The sequence below is a fragment of the Sylvia atricapilla genome, chromosome 1 (assembly GCF_009819655.1).
Source record: "Sylvia atricapilla isolate bSylAtr1 chromosome 1, bSylAtr1.pri, whole genome shotgun sequence".
Lineage (NCBI taxonomy): Eukaryota > Metazoa > Chordata > Aves > Passeriformes > Sylviidae > Sylvia > Sylvia atricapilla.
In genome coordinates, this window is record NC_089140.1 from 35838428 (window position 1) to 35857306 (window position 18879).

At 36.2% G+C, this 18879-nt stretch overlaps 1 protein-coding gene across 1 annotated transcript in view; it reads left to right on the forward strand.

The window, feature by feature from the left end:
* Positions 1–18879, forward strand: part of PLCL2 (phospholipase C like 2) — a 100334-nt gene that overhangs the window by 68006 nt on the left and 13449 nt on the right. Inside the window, exon 5 of the mRNA XM_066319596.1 lies at positions 8249–8324. Within this exon, the coding sequence (XP_066175693.1) occupies positions 8249–8324 (76 nt within the window). The remainder of the gene's footprint in view (positions 1–8248; positions 8325–18879) is intronic.

Sequence of the window (18879 nt, forward strand, 5' to 3'; positions counted from 1 at the left end):
TTCCACTTTTCACATGGTTCTTCATTCTATCAGGTTTAGTTTTAAAATGATGAAAATCATTTTGCTACAAAAACCAGATTATCAGGAAAGAGAAAAGAAGTGACTGTTGGATTTGAAAGCGTTAATTGTCCTTGGGTGCATAGTTTGGAAGAGAGCTGCTGATTTTTATATTTAGGTTTTCAGCCTAGTCTTTCTCATATACTTGGCTGGTGAGGAATTAAGAACAAATAGAAGACTCTTTATTGGAGAACTCATGGACAGTTTGTTCCTTTGGTAAATTTTCTTGAACTGGGGAAAATTAATTCATTTATTGCAGAATTACAGACAGATTATATCCTGTTTTTTCTCAGGGCTACAAGAATCAGTTTTGGTAAGTGGATTTCATATCTTCTGATCCTGCGATGTGTTATGGCATAATCTTGTCTTGCTTCTTTCTGAAGGGAAAAACCATTTTCCATGTATGTTTTCTAGAATATAAAACATTTTAAAAAAAGTGACAGAGGGCAGACAGGTAGGCTGAAAAAGTTAAACCATGAGTCTGTTCCTATGTTTTTCCCACTTAAATGGATAAACTGCCACTGTCAGGCATTACATTTTTATCGTAATATGCCAGTGAATTCAGGAAGCGTAAGGGAAATCTCATCTACATTTTTCTTATTGTGTTTGGTTGGGGTTTTTTTGGGGGGTGGGGTTGTTTTGTTTTATTTTTGTTTGTTTGTTTGAGTTTTTTTGAGAGGACAGTGGTTTAAAGTCTAAAGAGAAACAAAATATTTGATTATATCATAACATAAGTTATGCTTGAAGGAGATGAGCCATCCCCTCTATTCGGTGCTGCAGAGGCCACACCTGCAGTGCTGTGTCCTGTCCTGGGTTCCCCAGTGCCAGGAAGGCATGGACATGCTGAAGATTCAAACAAATGGTCACTAAGGTGATGGAGCATCTCTCCTGCACAGAAAGGCTGTTTTGTCTGGAGAAAAGAAGGCTGGTGGATCTCATCAATGCATATAAATGCCTGAGGAGAGGTGCAAAGAGGCCAGAGATGGGCTATTTTCATTGGTGCCTGGTGACAGGACACAAGGCATGAAATGAAAAACAGGAGGCTCTGTCAGAACATCAGGTAACACTTTTTGACTGTAAGGGTGACTGAGCATGGGAACAGGTTGCCCAGAGAGATTGTGGAGTCTCCAGCTCTGGAGACTTTCCCCCGCCCCCCCGCCCCCCCCCTCTCAAAAGCCATCTGGACATGGCCCTGGGCATCCAGGCATGGTAAGTGGCCCTGCATGAGCAAGGATCAGATGACCTCCTGAGGTCCCTTCTAACTTCAATGACTCCGTGCTTCTGTGCTAAACTTACTTTCTTGCATAGTTGAAGAAATACTTTCTAATTTAGACAATGCATTTGCTAAAAACCTTAGTGCTTTGAGGGAAATTTGGTTTGATGTGATGAGTCCTCTGTGTGTAGAGAAGTAGTAGCAGCTTAGTTTTCTTACCTTGGTACTTTGGACTGTATTTGGATAGGAGAAAGATGAGCTTTTGTTTATAGAGCTTTGAACTTTCTGTGCAAAATCACACCTGATTTTTATCTACAATAACATTATTATTAATTGCTGTTTTCAGCCAGATAGCTCAGTTCTTTTGACTGGAGATGTCAACTTTACTAAAATTCTTTTTCACATAGAGTCATTTAGGTTGGAAGGCACCTCTGGAGATCATCTAACCCCAAAAAGCAGGATCAGACAGAGCAGGTTGCCCAGGACTGTGTCTAGTTGGCTATTGAGTATTACCAAGGGTGGAGACTCCACAGTCAAACTGGGTGACTGTAGCAAGAGTCCTGACAATTAGGAGATGGGACAGAACAGACGACACGTCTAGACCGATACGGCTTCAATGTCGAATTCCCGTCCACTATCAGCCCGTGGCGAGCCACACAGGTTCACCACATAGTCCACAGCCACAGGCCACACAAAGAATGCAAACAACCCCCACCCATCCAAGCCTCAAGGTGGCCAAAGTGCCGGAACCACAACTCCACGCCTAGAAACCCACCACCTCCCAGAACACCCCACTACAAACTGGGAACCCTCCACTGTGTCACTGTGGGGCACTGTGGGGCTCAGGGGCCTGCAGGTGAAAGGGCCCAGTCTGGAACTGCTCACCCTCAACCAATCCAAATATCCAAAAAATCTCAACAGGTAACCTCTTCCAGTGCTGACCACCCAAGATTCCCCCTGAGCCTTCTCTGCTCCAGGCTGACCTGTCCCAGCCCTCTCAGCCTCTCCTCATATAAAAGATACTCCAGTTCCTTGAATCTCTGTGGCTTTGTGCTGGGCAGCCAGCACAGCAAACATCCATACGTTTCTTGTGTTGAAAAACCCCAAAATGAGATGAATGCTCCAGCTGTGGCCTCACAAGAAAGAAAGAAGTTGGAAAAACTCAGCATGGCTTTACAAAAGGGAAATCAGCCTTCTACAATGAGGTAACAGTCTTGGCACAGCAGAGGGAAGCTGTGGATGTTTTTTTCTTGGTAGAAGTCAACTTTTGTTGCTTATGGTGGTCCTGTTAGAAGTTGGATGTTTCAGAATTCTTTCAGTGTGGTGTCCACACTTCTGGAATGATTCATTTGAGTTGTGAGGTTTACAATCTGATTTTACGGACTTACCTTTCTTATTTGCTATAACACCATTCTTCACCAGTGGAAAATAAAAGGCAACACATATAGTTTAAAAGAACTCCTTATGCAGCTACAGAGCAAGCTGACCATGGCAGTTGTCACTGAAAAGGACTAAGAATAGTTCTTTTGCCTGTTCCAGTGCCACAACAAAGATGCCTTCTGGTGCATTGACATTGAATACTGGACTGCTTGGATACAATATACAGACATTCAATTAGACCTGGCCATGTTTTGTTTGAGTTCCCAGTACCTATAATAGTTCTTGAGGGCAAAGAGTTTATAAGGTGTCCCTACCAGAGTTCCTTTCCTTGCTGTTGCTGCTTGGGGCAATGGTAGCAGCTTCTGATCCTCACTGTGTAATACATTTTTTGAAGTGGTGCAGATGCTATTAGTAGTTTGGGATGCCCTATGTTTGGTTTCCTGTTTTTGTGAAGTGCTGTTTGCTATTTGTGCTATTTGTACCATCCTGGGCGTAATAAAATGTCTGGAAAATGCAAATTACATGTTTATTACTGCTGTTAAGGGCTCTAGTTTGGCTTCTGAATAGTAAAGATACATACATTCATTAGAAAGGGTGTAGTGATTTCAGAAATATATCTAATATGCAGAGGTTTGGATGAAAGTAGAATGTGAGGACCATTTTAATGAAGATTTGATTTATACCTACTGTAAGCATGGTTTCAGTTTTGCTGTTGGAATGTAGGTTTGACAGTATTGGCAGCACATTTACAGATTCTGAAATCTAAATGTGTGGTGTGCTTTTCTTGCTAAAAATAACGTTCATCCTTGGTATTGCAATTCTGTCAGTGAAGGTGTTTTCTCTCGCTGATTTTCATTAGCCAGACAGTTTATCATTGGTTGATTTTTCTATTTTAAAATGCAGCTGATGTCTCCTTGTGTGCTACCAACTAGTTCCACATGCAGAGGATTGGATATATCTTGGGGTTTTTGAAAGATTTCTTTCCTAAAGGTGTATGTTAAATGTGATATTTAAAATATTTACAGTTGAGTTGAGTTACATATTTCCCCCAAGTTGGAGGCATAAACAGAACGTTTTATCTTCTACCAGAAGACCTGTCTGTGTGAGTCTAGTAGAAATAAATCTTGTTCAAATTCAGCTGAAATAAAATAAATGGTTTCAAGTACATGCATGTGTACGTACATGTGAGCACTTGTATTGATCTGCATGGTGTTAGTTCATAGCACTTAACTCTTTCATAAAACTACAAATCAGACAACAAACTTGGAAACATAAAAAAATTATCCTAAAGGGTCTAGACATGTATGTATTTAATTTTAAGTAAGCATTTTAATGAGAGGCTTCTGTTTTGCCGAGGAAGATAAATTTTTTTTTTTTTTGGTTTGTGAGGACAGCATCACGTAAGTGATAAACTGTTAACAATGCAGTTCCATCAGTTTGAAGCAACAATTGTGATTTCTAACCATCATAATTTGCTTTTTAAGATAAGAACAATATATATAATAGTACAGGTTTCCTATACTCACTGAGAATTCTGAACTAATAATTTCGTGTTTATTCATGAATCCCCTTAATAATAATTTAATTTTAAAATATCTTTCTTGACATTTGTCCATTTGTTAGAATTACTAGGTTAAATTACTAGGCTTGCGTGGTTTAACCAGTAGAGTTTGAAGAATATAACAAATAGGTCAAACTGTCAACCTGGCCTCTGTAAAAATGTATTGACTTCTAGGCACATAAAGCATACCATTCTGCACTTCCCATTTTCCAACGAAAAATAGGATAGTCCAGTCTGTAATGAGTTCTGAGAAGTAATGAGACCTGAGAAGTTCTCTTGTCATGCTAAGATTGGAGTGTGGTGGTGGTGTGGAAATTGAAAGGACTGTTGAAGCATTTTCAGTGTTTTATTTTATAAGTTCTATATTTAAAATACATTTTTGGGTATTTTGAATCTTTGTTTCCAGAAAAAAAAGCAACATAGGTTAGAAATGTAAATCAGTATTGTAAAAGGCTTATGCTAGAAAATATGGCTTCCTAAACTTCATGTAACGTGTTCTTTTCTTGAATACGTATGGGTAATTTGAGTACCTTTTTAACAATCAGGTGGTAACAGATTGTTCCCTATTACATTTGTTTCCATTTCTCTTTCCAGATTTGTCACTGATAATATTTTAGAAGTTGGATGTGATTAGAAAATACCTCCTTATTGATTGGCTCGTTCAATATAGACTAGTTTAGTCTAGAGCAGGTTCTACCTGGTCTTTCTCCTCAATTTCCACCACTAATTTGCCTTGAGCGGTCCAGCTCCTACTCTGCTGCAGACATAGTGTTTTTTCACACTGAAGTTCCTGCTTACTCATCATTTTCTATTTCACTTTCATATCAATCACACATATGCATACTAGTATCATTTGGATTAGGCTAATTTTCTGTTTAAATATAGCCATTTTTACATAGTTGTTCCATATGCTGTGTCTACCAAAAGTCTTTCAGTCTCTGTGAATGTCTACATGAGTGTTTTCATGAGGTTATAATTTTGGCTTGAACACTAGAAAGAATTCATATGTTCAAACATTTCATAAGAGTAATTTAACAAATAGCTGAATACATACTAAAAGGTGACTGCCTGGTGAAGAGCAAAGTAAGAATAAAATTATAATGAACTAATACTATTACTTTATTAATCAAGCACAACTAGAAGGTGACACCTACTCATGCACACAGCATACTGCTCCATTATTTTCTTAGGGAAGGACAATTGAAAATTGGGGTGTTCCATAATACTGATTGAATGGTAGTGGCAGTCAACCCCTGAATTATCGCCAGCTCAGCTAGTTTTGCTCTGCAGTGCTGCTAATCTTAAATACAGCTTTGTACGTATTTTAGAAACCAAAGATAATGCAAGTAACTGTTACTGGTCTTGATAATATAAAAGTGAATATTAGAATAATTTCTGCTACATAAAACGCATTGCCATTTTTCTTCAGAAGTTGGAAAGAAGGCATTCCTTTTGATCTGAGGGTATTTAGCAGCTTTCCATACTAGAACTGTGAAATATGAAATTGGCATGTTATTATAGATTCTTCAGTGTTAGCCTGACTATGATGAAAGAACACTAATACAACTATTAGTTTATTTTCCTTTCATCTTGCAAAGCTAGTAAAACTTTCTTGTTTCGTCAATACAGAGAGTAAACAAAAAAGCAGTAATGTAAGCATTTTTATTCATCTTAGAATTCTCTTACCTCTGAAAATCAGTGCAGTGTCTCAGAGTAAGTTTTCTAATCAGCTGATACTTATTCTCCATTGCTTCTAAATTATCTGATGTTCATGTAGGGCATATGAAGGAAGTAGGGGAGATAGAGATTTTCTGTGTCTGGAATAGGACCAAACTGAGATGACTTATAAAATATGTTATTATACACATGGGGTCAGGAGAACAGAGTAGGGCAGTTGTAATAGTTCTTACAATTCCTTCCAAATAAATGCCTTGAACAGGCATTTATAGAAAAAGTTCTCTTTTTCTATGGACTACAGTCAAAAGAATGCTCAGGTGAAAGGACTCGAGTATATTGATAGAGAATCCCTCTCTAGTCCTTATTATTTTGTATTAGCATCCCAGAAGAGCCATATGTACTCAGCATTTCATTTTTCAAGGTGATTTTTCATTCAAGAAAACCTTCTTTGCAGTTTCCTTTTAGCAAGTTAGCAAAATAACATCAGCTATTGGAAGTGTACAGCTGACATCAGCTGTGTTTTGGTTCTCTTGATTTAAATTCATCGCAGAAACAAATGTGTTATGTGACATACATACTGAAACAGGTAAATCCTTGCTTGTCAAGCAAATTTATAGTGATCTTATTTCAATTTGTGAATTCTGTTTTAGAGCCTGAATAGTAATGAAACACAGTGAAATGGGTCTTTCTCCTTGACTGATTAAGAATAGTCATTTTGCAGTGCTCCCTATGTGAGTGAAATATAGTATTCTCTTACTTAAATTGTCCTCAATTTGTTACACTTAAATAGTAATCAGCATAATTCTATTTGTAGGTAGTTTTTGCTTGAGTGAAAATTGATATTTGTATCCAAAGAACAATGCAGTTAAAAATGGGGTAAGCTAAAGTTTTTCACTTGCAGCTTAGCAACCTGATCCAGTTATTTTTACTTCATACATTATAATTTTCATTTATTTAAAACAACCCCAACAACTGACATAATATAAATCAGGTGAAGCAGATACTTTAAATAGATATTAATTGGGATGTGAGGATTAAATTAAATTATCCAGTATGGTGACCTCCACATATTCTAAAGTTGTTTATTCACTTGCTGTTTGTGTGTATGAACAGCATGTGAATAAGCAACTTTATGTATTTTAGAACTAAAAATTTCAGGGTTTGCATAATTTTCTTTATTGATTCAAATCAAAATAATAGCAATAGAACTAGAATTATTTTTGACTGCTTTGTCATTTGTTTAAACCACGTTTTTGTGCACCTGACAATTATAAAAGCCTATAGAGTCATTTGTCTGTGCAGGTGTTTTTCCTCTTCACTTGCTTGCAGGCTTGTCATGATCAAAAATCTGAGACTTGCTTGCCTGCTTCTCAAAATTGATTTATGCTTTACTTGGAGCAATGTTAAAACAGAAAAACAGTCTCAATGTCATTCAGCTGGAGAAGGCTCCTTCAAATATGAGTGAGGAAGTCATGCCTCTTACAGTAATTTTTCTCTGAGGAAGAGTGTTAGAGAGGTTTGGGCTTTTTTTCCCTGTGACATGGAATGTTCCTCCTCATAAAAGCAAATTGTAGTCTTCTAAGGAAAAGCAAGTCCCACATGAACACCCACATAAGTAACATGTCAAAAATGTAGTCATTGTTTTAGTGGAGAGGAAATTGTCTGCTTGAGTGGAGACTGGAGACGTCAGTGGGTAAGGTGTGAAGCAAAGTTGTTACTTCTCAGTACATACCCTAGGCTGAAAATTCTGCACAGTTCCATCTCAGTAACTGTGCATTCAGCCTTCCCTGAAAGGCTTTTTGTTTAGAAAGATCAGCTAAAGGAATAACTTATTTTTCTTATCCTCCACTACCAGCCTCAAGTGGTTTGTTTTCCTCCATAAAGCATTGCCTCATACATATGTGCAGGTCAAGCCACAAAAGGGAAAATGTAGAGGGAAAAAATCTGGAAAAACAGGTGCCTAGGCAAAAAGACGCACTTGGTCATGAGTGATCATTATCCTGAATGTTGGAGTGAATGAGGAAGAGGAAAATTGCATCCAGGTTATCTCATCCAAGCCACCAAAAGGGAACTTGCCTGGTTGTAAAATTTCCAGTTGCTTTGATAGGCAGCCAACTGTGGAGTAGATATTTTGCGTCAGTATTCACAGATCCCAGCCCAAAATCGTTGTATTTTTTATGCCTTTATACTATGTTTAGGGCACTGCCTCATTATGACCAGGAAAATGAGTCTATTCATTATGTTAAGGATACTTATTAGTTTATCGGTTTGAGTTCAATTTTAAGCATCATTTGCAGATTAAAAATTTTAAGTAAAAATTAAATTTCACTGATATTCTGTATATTTTATTTTCTCTACAGATGATTCACACCATCAAGACTCTGGTTGAAAATACAGATAGCTTATATGAGAAGATAGTACAGTGTCAGAAAGCAGGTAAGTACAAGCTGCTTTTAAAAAATATTATACAGAACTTACTGGGGTTTTTTATTTTCCAAAACTTATAATCAATAGTCCACTGTATCAAAAAAAAAAAAAGCAACAAAACCACAAAAAAACCCCACCAAGCCAAAAAAACTAAAACCCAACAACCAAACAAAAAAAACCCTAAAAAACCAAACCAAACCAAAAACCCCTAAAAAATACTGTAATTCTGTAGTTTAGGCACATTATTCAGTAAGAGTGAAAAGACTTTTCAAATCATAGAAATCAAAGATTCATAGAATTACATCTTGAATTTGGAAATTGCAAGTATTTTATATGTGAACAGTAGCTTGTCAGTATAGTCATTTCCACAAATTAAAACACAAGATGAAAACACAACAGGAAACAAAGAGGATGATCTTTCTTCACACTGAAATTTTTTAACCATTTGCTGCTCTTCCTCTATGTGAGAACTCTTCTTTTGTTGTGGCAGCCCAGTGTCTTCATGAGCCTCGGTGAAGCTTGAATTGTCAGAAGAACATTGCCTTCTGATAATTATGTGACATTAGTTCAGATATTTGATTCCTGTATTTCTCTAGATCTGTTGGCTGGATACCCTCTGGTTCTGTGTTATTCCCACAAGTTCTCTGAAAGGTTTCCTGGGTCTGATATATATGTGAAGTAGATGGTGTAACTACTTCTTGACCCCTTCACAAACTGCCCCTTTTTTACATATTTTGTAACAGTTTTCTCATTTCAACACAAGAGAGTTTTGATAGCATGTCTGACCTTGCTGTTTAAACATGCTTGTTTTCTTTTGACCTTTAAACTGTTTTATAAATAATGTTACAAATTTGCTCAAAGTAATGCATTATTTTTTGCATCAGAAACGGGAATGCTGTCAAAGACTCAGCCAAAGCATTTACAGCCATGCTTTGTATGACTTAATTGGAACAAAAGCTTTTTATATACAAATACATTTTATCTACCTGATATTCAGCATCCTGCAGCTCCCAGTATCTTCCATGCTTTTCTTCCATTCTTTGATTTGCTTTGCTGCTCTCCTAAAAATTCCAGTCTCTTTGTTTTGTTCCTTTTCCCCAAAAAGAAAAAAATAATGCTCTTACACCCTCAGCCTTCCTTTACAAAAACTCTCTCCTATTAACAGTGGCTTCCATCTCAGATCAGCAGCAAGGAAGGCTTACCCACTGGAAATTTCTAGATCTCCCTTTGACTGGCAGGACATACTCCTCAGACACTTTGGACTTTAGTCAAGCCACAGAACTGTCAAAATACCTGAAAAATTTAAAGTTGCCCTATTTACTTGAAGTTGTCAAACATAAAGACCAAACATAAATACCATGACTGACAAAATATTATTTCACACATCTTACTGATAAATGCAAAGATTTGCCTAAAATACTGTGGTGGTTTTGGCTGGTATGGTTATTTTTCTTCCTAGTCACAGGTATGGGACTGTGTTAGAGAGCTGTGCTTTAAAATGGGGCTGATAATGCAGAGATGTTTTTGTTACTGCTGAGCAGTGCTTACACAGGATGATGTTTTGCTCTGCTTGTGTGCACTGCTTTTGCTTTACCCATTAAACTGTCTTTATCTCTCAACCCACGAGTTTTCTCACTTTTGCTCTTCTGATTCTCTCCCCCATCCCACCCAGGAGGAGTAAGCAAATGTGTAGTTCTTGGTTGCTGGCTGGGGTTAAACCACAGCAGTACCAAACACAGAAGTGCTGTCGTTAGGATGTTGCCTGATAGACATGTGTGCTTCCTTCTTAAATCACCTCCCATTTGTGTGGTGAGAGTGTGCTGGTTTTTTTTAGTGTCACCAGTGACTTAGGCAGTTTAGATCCTTGATTAGACGTGACGCAAAAGCTAGTTGCCCAAATTTTTGTAGTTTAGAACTGTTGTTCTTCAGAAAAGATTGCTTCCTACTAGCTTATATGGATTCCTGTAAACTTCCATATGTCAGACTTTCTTGAGTCTTACCAGCTTATTTTACAATAGGGACGTTTGGGTCCAGGAATGCTTTGTTTAAGAATGCTAAAGACTTAAAGCCTGTGCTAAATAATGGAGATTTTGATCTCCTTCAAATGAGAACCCTCCAGCATGGTGACATAAGCCTTAGTATGGATTATGTAATAGATCCTGCTATTTAGGGCAGCTTTAGCCCTGAAGGGTCAAGGCATTTTTTAAGATGAATGAGCTGAACTGAATTACCTTTTAGAATCAATGGGTTTTGAAGATTATCTTATGACTGATTGATCTCATGATCTCAGTAGATGCTACTCTAATTATGAGTAAAAGATTATAAGTTTTCCTATGCAGTTTCTTGATAAGGAAAAAGCAAAATCATGCCTTTGTCTGGGCCTCTTTGTTCTATGGAACAAATAATGAAAACATTACTAAAAATAAGAAGTACACAAGCTGCCAATAAGCAGTAAATTTTTGTTGTCATAACCAGGCTTTTAAGAGTATTTTGTTAAATAGGCAAAGTGAATTCACTCTATTGAACTGTTTTCTATCTTAAATTTAATAATGAGACTTTTGGCCTCCTATAGAATTCAGACCTAATTTGAAAATAAATGCAGTATTAGTTCCTTGGTTTATAGCCTTTTGGATAAGCAAAGATACAATTACTGAGATGGCTATTTTCAGAATTCAGGTTCTTTGCTATTAATATTCTTTGAGAGCATTTCACTGTAAAACATCTCTCCTCATTCTAGTTCTTTAAAATCAGACCATATGGAAAACCTCTCTGTTTTCTTTGTATCAGCATATTAATTTCAGCTCAACACATTCAGGTTTCAGTTAAATAGTTATTGAAGGTATTTTAGATACATGAATAATGAAAAGATATGGGAACATGATATTGCTATGCTTCCCACTGTACTTTTCCTCTTTTCAGAATTTAAAAAAATCCACATGACTTCAAGATGACTGCAGTGCCATTTATTTTGTTGCTATTAAGCCAGTTAAAGATGCTGCAAGAAATTAGAATCTAAGTGCTAAAGGGAATTTGAAGATAATCTGGTCCATTCCGTGAATCTTTTGAGTCCTAAAATGTGCCTGTATGCTAGAGTAAAGAATTTTAATGTCCCGGTCACCTTACCCCATTTATAGCTTCCTTTGTAGTCAAATTCACGTAATTCCTGAACTCCTCTTTTGATTCTTGCATTGCAATTTTTGCTTTGTAATTCAAATACTGCCTGAGCTCATCCCTGGTTAAAAGAGAGAACCACGACTTAGGAATTAATTTTGGTGTTTAGCAGTGGTAGCTCAGAAGAATATTCCAAATTTTCATTAAATTATGGGGAACAATAATTACCAAACAGAGCTTACTGGTGACAAAGAACTGAATTTAATCAAATGTAGGTTTGACTGGAGGATTTTTGAGCAACCTGATGTGCTGGAAGATGTTCCTGCACATGGCAGAGAGTTTGGATCTAGATGATCTTTAAGGTCCCTTTGAACCCCAAACCATTCTATGATTCTATAATTGTGGGAAGTATAAAATCAGTGAGGGTAAATTTATAAGTGTAGGGGAAAAGATGGCCTTGACAATACCTGAAAGGATGGTTTTTGAGCTTTCTGTTTTGATTCAGAAAATGAAGTTATTGTATAGAGTTCTAGCAGTATCAGTTCAGTGTTAATTTGATGCATAAATGTGTGTTTCAGCACTGTTTGCTCAAACTAAGAATGAATTCATTTTTAAGATTTCAGATTCATTAAAAATATACGTATTTCTTTCTATATGGTTTTATAGGCATCTGTGCAGGCAGAATTCTTCTTCAGATTCTTATTTTCTGGAATCTCAGCTACACTATCCTTTCTCTGCATTTGACCATCATAACTTTGCCTTATGCACGTCATTTTCCTGGCTGTCATTTTGAGGATGTCTCTCCCTGGATGGATTTTTATACTTTTCTCCTCATTGTGCGTCAGGACTGAGCTGCTTTCAGTTTTCTTGTGTTTGCTCATTTGGTAGCAAGAGTTTCCTGTGCCTGCTGGATTTTCAGCCCTTGTCATGCTTTCTATCATGTTGTCCCACAGGCTCTCTGTAAACATCCACCAGGCTACTTCCTCTAAATTTGTTTTTAAAATTATCCCACAAATATAGCTAGATTGACACATGTCCTCCTACCACCTTAACCAAAATAGTTTTCACTGCTTCCTTGTACTCCCCAGTCTTCCTTTATCCATCTGTTCTCTTTCTTCCTCATACTTTGATTCTGAGTTGTTGGAGCAGAATCTGTCTTATTTATCCCATCCCTACAGTGACTGACTTTATTTAATAGTGCAAGTAATGAATGACATAGAAGGAGTATATTTTCTAACACGTACTTCCAAGCAGCCCTTCAGCAGCATCAGTAACAGGATATGGTTTCAAGAAAGGAAATTCTGGGTGCCATTAAAGATAAACCCAGTACTCACTGTATGTTGGAAAAAGGTTGCATGCAGAAAAATACTAGGATGGTGGCCATACAGACACTTCAAATACTTCTGGTAGTTGAAAATTAAAGGAACAAGATCAGTTTTGTTCGAATAGTTGTAACTCTTATTTCCCCACTGTGACTACTTAAGCTTTCCATCAAAATGACACTTCTACTGAGCTGTTGTGGTGGTTTTTTTTGTATTCTAGGTTGATTTTTGACTCAGGTTGACCAAAATAAAACATGTAAGAAAAGTAATATTCTGACAGATGAGATAATCCACTAACAGTGCAAAAGAAATTTATGTATTTAACTATTGAGGAGCACTTTTGACTTGGCATATAGGTAGGCAGTTGAGTTTTTATTTAAACTGTGAAAGGCAATGACTAGGTTCCCAATATTTTTGCAGTTATCCCTGACTTGGAAGAGAATTTATGTTTTTTATGGTTTGGATGCTGTGGAGTTCAGCAGAATTTGTTAAGCCATGTCTTCTGAAATACTGCCTTTCATCAGCAGGTCTTGATTCTTGGTTAGAAGCCATTGCATTTAAACTACTGTTTTGTAAATAAAGAGTGAAGGAATGCTGCTCCATCTGTTACTGGACTTTGCACCTGAGAATGTTTAATTGTTTTGACTGCCATCAGCAGGACATGCTGATCTTCAAGTTACATCTTAGAGTTGGATCCATTACTATATTTTTCATGAGGTTCACTGTCAAAACAAAGCAATCTGTAATATTTATCACCATCACATAAACTGCAAGATCACCTGCTAGGGGTAAAACAGTACTTCAAGACCCCTCTCATCCAGTCTGCATGCTTTTGAAATACCTGCTCTTCCTTGTTTTCTCTGTTTTCCCATTTTTTAATAAGCCAGTTATCAAATTGTTTGAATTCCTTTCTCCACACTTGTCACAACATAATTTTCAATGTTTATTAGCACAATAGACTTTTGCTGATAGTTAAGGGAAAAAAGGATGTAGTCAAGTTATTCCCTTTATTTATGCTTCTAACCTTTCTGTATTCTGTCCATCACTTTTACCTGTTTTTTTATTGTTTGCTCTTTGTCCTGTCTACTCCTTTTTTCTGTATTGTTTTCTTCCTGTTTGTCCTTCCACCTCAAATAACTCCACTGAGCCTCTCCAGGTACAGCTCCACAGCAGCTCAGATTATATTGTCATTGCATGTACTGGGGAGGAGTGGAAGTGAAGAATTGCACTTAGATCAACTTAAGTATTATTAGTGAATAGGTGATGAGACATTATTCTTTATGTTCAAATCTTTTTCACCATAGTTATTCACACCAGGCATACACCACATTTTTCCCGTGTTGCTTCTCGAACATAGCTGCCTGTAATACCTTGGATGGTACTGGGGTTTTTTTGTGAATCTAATGTATTTTGCAAATGGGTGGATGATTCCTAGGAGACATCTCACATACTTCTTAATGATCTTACTCACTGTTACCAGGGCAAATGCTTGCCCAGCACAGACATGCATTACTCTCTTGAGTTTACCCTTTCACATGAAGCCTTTTTTCCCCCTCCTGTTAATGTAATGCTAGAAAAAAAAAAGAAACTAGATTTCTGTGGAAGTGTAAGAGATTCATTACTATTGCCAGTGAAACAATGTGGGCTCAGCCAGATCTGAACACTGGGAAAAATTGCAATGTGCCATAAATCAATATCTTTATTGAATCTCCATTCTAACATTCAGCAAAATCAGAAACTTTTCAATAAATTCTCATTGCTCCCTCTTGAGTATCAAGACTGATAAACAAAAGATGGAAACAGCAGTCTGTGGAGAAAAATCCTCTCCTTTGTACCTCTCTTGTGTTTATGCCCTTTATTGACAGTCTGAATTTATTCTCATACATGTGGTGGCTGAACTTGACCCCGTTCAGAAATATAGTCTGTCTTCACAGAGGAGTGTCTTTGTGGAATGAAGTTTTCTGTACATTGGGGGTGGAATACTATGAGTCAGTTTTTCAGAACAACTGTTTTAATATTGAAGGTCTGTTTCTCTGTGAATTTTGTACAAGTGTTGTTTTGGAGGAACAGAAAACATGTTGGTGTGGGTTTTATGAGTTTTGTCAGTTGATACTCCTTTTGTTGACTTTGGTATCTAGAAGGGTAATTTTACATAGGATTGTTCTTGAAAGCGTTTGGTTACTTAACCCTTGGAAGTAACGAAGTTGTAGCATAGATGGTACATGAGTTGCTTTTCAGCTTTCATACCAGGGTAAGCTTGGTACTGCAGCTACTTTGAATTTCTTCTGATGGTGTTGCTTAAAGAATTTAGTGAGCATCCTAATTCCTCAGTTGCTCCTCAGCATTGAAGAAAGTCTTACACAGAAAACTGAATTACTGTGATTGCATATGGGAGTGTGTGAGTCTGGATTGGAAGACTAAATACTAATTTAAAGGAAAGGATGGTGCTCAGCAGGCTGTGATGCCATTGTTGTTTGGGATAAGAAGGTTCTCTTAAGTATGCAGTTTGTCTTTACTATTTTTTAAGAATAATAGGGCACCAAGCACCAAAATGGTTTTTAACCACCTAAGTAGAGACAGTCCATACATGTCTGTCTGTGTCTGAACAACATTTCCACTTACTACCGAGACAGTGCACAGTGCCAAAGAAGTTGAAGTAATTAAACAATACTGAATAACTAATTAAGATACTGTATTCTTTTTCTAAATAATTATCTGAATATATTGAATGCAAATAATTCATGCCCTGAGCATCTTAAATCTGCAGCAAAATATTCTTTGAATCTGCCAAGAAATTCTGATTCTCTAGTTATGGTGTAACATTTTTTCAGTGTCTTCAGTGGAAACGAAGTATTTGGAAGTACTTCAACATCTAATATTTGTTCCTGCTAAGACTCTGTTTTTGCAGTTAGTAATGATTTTTAAAAAATACAGAGATACATTAAGCATGAGTTTATTAAGGTTCATTTTAAATCTTTGTGTGAAGTGTGTTTTGTAAGCAAACTATATGAGAATTTACAAGTTTAGTGACTTCTACTGCTTTTCTAACATGATAGATTTGATTTATTTTTGCTATGGTCTGGTAGCCAGACTCTTTTCCCAATCTCTTTTTCTGTTAAAATTAATTTTAAGAGAAAATTATATGTGAGGCTGAAATTGCTGACTGTTTAAGGAATATAATTTAAAATAAAAATATTAAGAAACATTATCAATGCTGTAAAAAATTAAAGCTGTAGCTTTCAAAGATGTGGCCAAGAGTAACAGCTGTATAAGCAAATTAAATATTTATATGTGGAAATGAATAATTATAGCTTTAATCCTTTCCTAGAATTCTTTAATTTCTTCTATTACCATTTAACTTACACAGTGGAGGAAGAAATATTGGAATATATAAACTGATTTCTTGGGTTGTATTTTTTTTTCTCTTGTAAAGAACAAATCTATTTATGCAAATTATTCTCAGTGTCTGTATAAGTGTACAGACATAGTATACATAGTAGTAGACCTGCAAGGTGTGGTAATCTAATCAAAAGTAGTGAGGTATTTTCCTTACATATAAAAGTTTTTAATGTTTATTTAGTTTTATTTTGTATTTATAAGTCTTTTGAAAAGTATTTAATTTGCTTTTAAATCGAAGATCTCTAGCAGAAATTAAATAAACTGTATTTGTCTTGACTGAACTTAAGGCTTTGTACCTGGAGTATTACCAGCGTGTATTTCATATAGACATAGTCAAATTTTGTTTGTTACTCATTTCACATTAGGCCTACTCAGTATATTCATTTATTGCCAGAGTTTCATCACTGTGCTGTTTCACTGATAAAGTTCTTTGTTAAGAGAAAAAACATAGCAGGAGGAGCCCACCTGCTGTGTAGTCATGTCTCAGCTAGGTTGTAAATCATGTCTTGGCAAGAAAGCTTTCATCAAAGAAAACAAATGAGCAAGTCAAAGAGAGATTTGGCTTTTGAAGCCAAAAGCTTCAACAGCTAAGCAAGTGTTGTGCTGGTTGTTTTGCTAAAGATTCCTTGAAAAATTAGTATCTTGGTTCTCAGTTAAAGAAAAAGTGTGAATTTTTTTTTGCTATAAATTGAGATTGTATGCCAGGGCTTTGTGATTGGAACTCTTACAAAAGCAAACAAATCTCAGAGTTCCAAAATGTTCCTGAACTTGTACTGTACGGCTATGTACTCATGTTCTCCATGTTTCAGTTTCTTTTCACGTCTTGATTTTAATAAATGTGTAATTATCATCAGGGAGTTCAAAGATACATATATTGTATGTAAAACTATAATTACATGCAGCTCAGAGATCCAAGACCACTTTCCTTTTTAATATATGCTTCTTAACTAGTTTAAAAATAGCAAAATCACTTACATTGCTTTATATATCACATTTTAATTAGTATCTTAAGTATGGTTCTTTGGAACTACAGTGAGAGTCCAGTAGTGGGAGGAATTGCTAACCAATTTCCAACAGGTGTTATTTCTAGTTAGTAATTAAGGATAATGAATTTCATATGAAGTAGCTTAATTTTAAAGAAAGGAAGAAAATATATTTTCAAGCTAAATACAGTTGAAGATGAGTGTCTTTTAATAGTAACAAAAATGTTGCTTTTGAGATATGTCACCAAATAATATTTTTTTATGAGGATATAATGTTGGGACTAGAACAATAGGCACAGCATCTTTGTCTAGCATTTCAAGCACTGGTAGAACAATAACACATATTTTAAACTCATATGAAGTTCTGAATGGTTTTGTATCTGCTGAACATTTTTGTAAAAAATTAAACATTAAGAATCCAGGACATAAAACAAAGATGAAGTTCCAATTTGGAAGCTATTCTGAGAGGGGATGACTCAAAATTATCATCCTGTCAATGCAATTATATTGCCTTATATGTTGTATTTAGGAAAACTTTTTTGTAATAAAGTATGTCATAGCAATAAGACACCTTGCTCTTTATACTGTCATTTAGTACTTGTTGAGTTTATGGACGTAAATGTTCCATCAGGATATGTTAAGCATAAATTAATACAGGTTTGACATGTGATTTACATGTAAAATACATTTTTTGCATGTAATACTGTAGGTCATCCTGCACCTGGTTGAGGAAACACAGGGCCTGCTTATCAGTAAAGCTCTTGAAAATTGATCATGTTGAGCTGTATTTTAAAATGAACATGAGTTTTTGATCTGAGTAATTTTCTAATTTTAAGGCTGATCACAGAACCACATCTACAATGGTAATAAATTTTACATAAGTTCTGATTTTGCTGGTGGACATCCATCCTAATATTATCCTTTAGCTGCAGTGATGCTTTGAGGTCCAAGGTCTTACCTGACTGGTCTAGAGTATCTAGAGAGCAATTGCTCCTCTTTTGGTTTTCTTTTTTGCAAGATTAACCAAGCAAATTTTTGTTAGTCTCCTCAATGATACATGGTACTTACTGCATTGAGTAGTCTTATAGTACTTCTCTTTCTCTCATGATGTTTGAAGGTATTTAAAATGGGAGAATTGTGCGTAAGATTTCAGAGTAGCATCTTGAATGGTAAGGTATTCCTGAGGGAAGGAAGAGGTTAAAGCCATCTAATGCATTCCAGAGCTGTGGGAAAGGGTCTGAGAGAGAGGGAAAAGCTGAGACAATCATGAAATTTAATCTAACCAGCATTCACTGGGGAACCAGAAAGAGATTCAGCACTGATGGGGAAAAATATTATTTGGAAATACTGAAGGTTTGCTTATGAGAATGCTTTAGAATAAACAAGTGTAGCACAGAGGAGAAGAATATGCTGTGAAATCGCCGGTTATGATTAGGAAAATTTGTCAGCAGTATTTTGTTCACTGTAGAAACCTGCTGTTGAATCATGCTATTGCTGTTTTATTACATATATTCCAGTGTATTTACATGGCTTGCAATAGTTGGGTGAATATTTCACTGGAAAGCTGGTCTTTTTAATGTGGAAGATTTGAATCAGTTTTTGTTTTGCAGAAGGTTAGGGAATTGTATGGCTTCTGTCAGTTCACCCTTACTTATGCAGAGATGATGAGACTTCTTAGTGCAGGTTATGCAAACTAAGTGCCCTTAGTACCCCTAAGCAGAAACTCAGAATGGGAACAAATAGTGATGT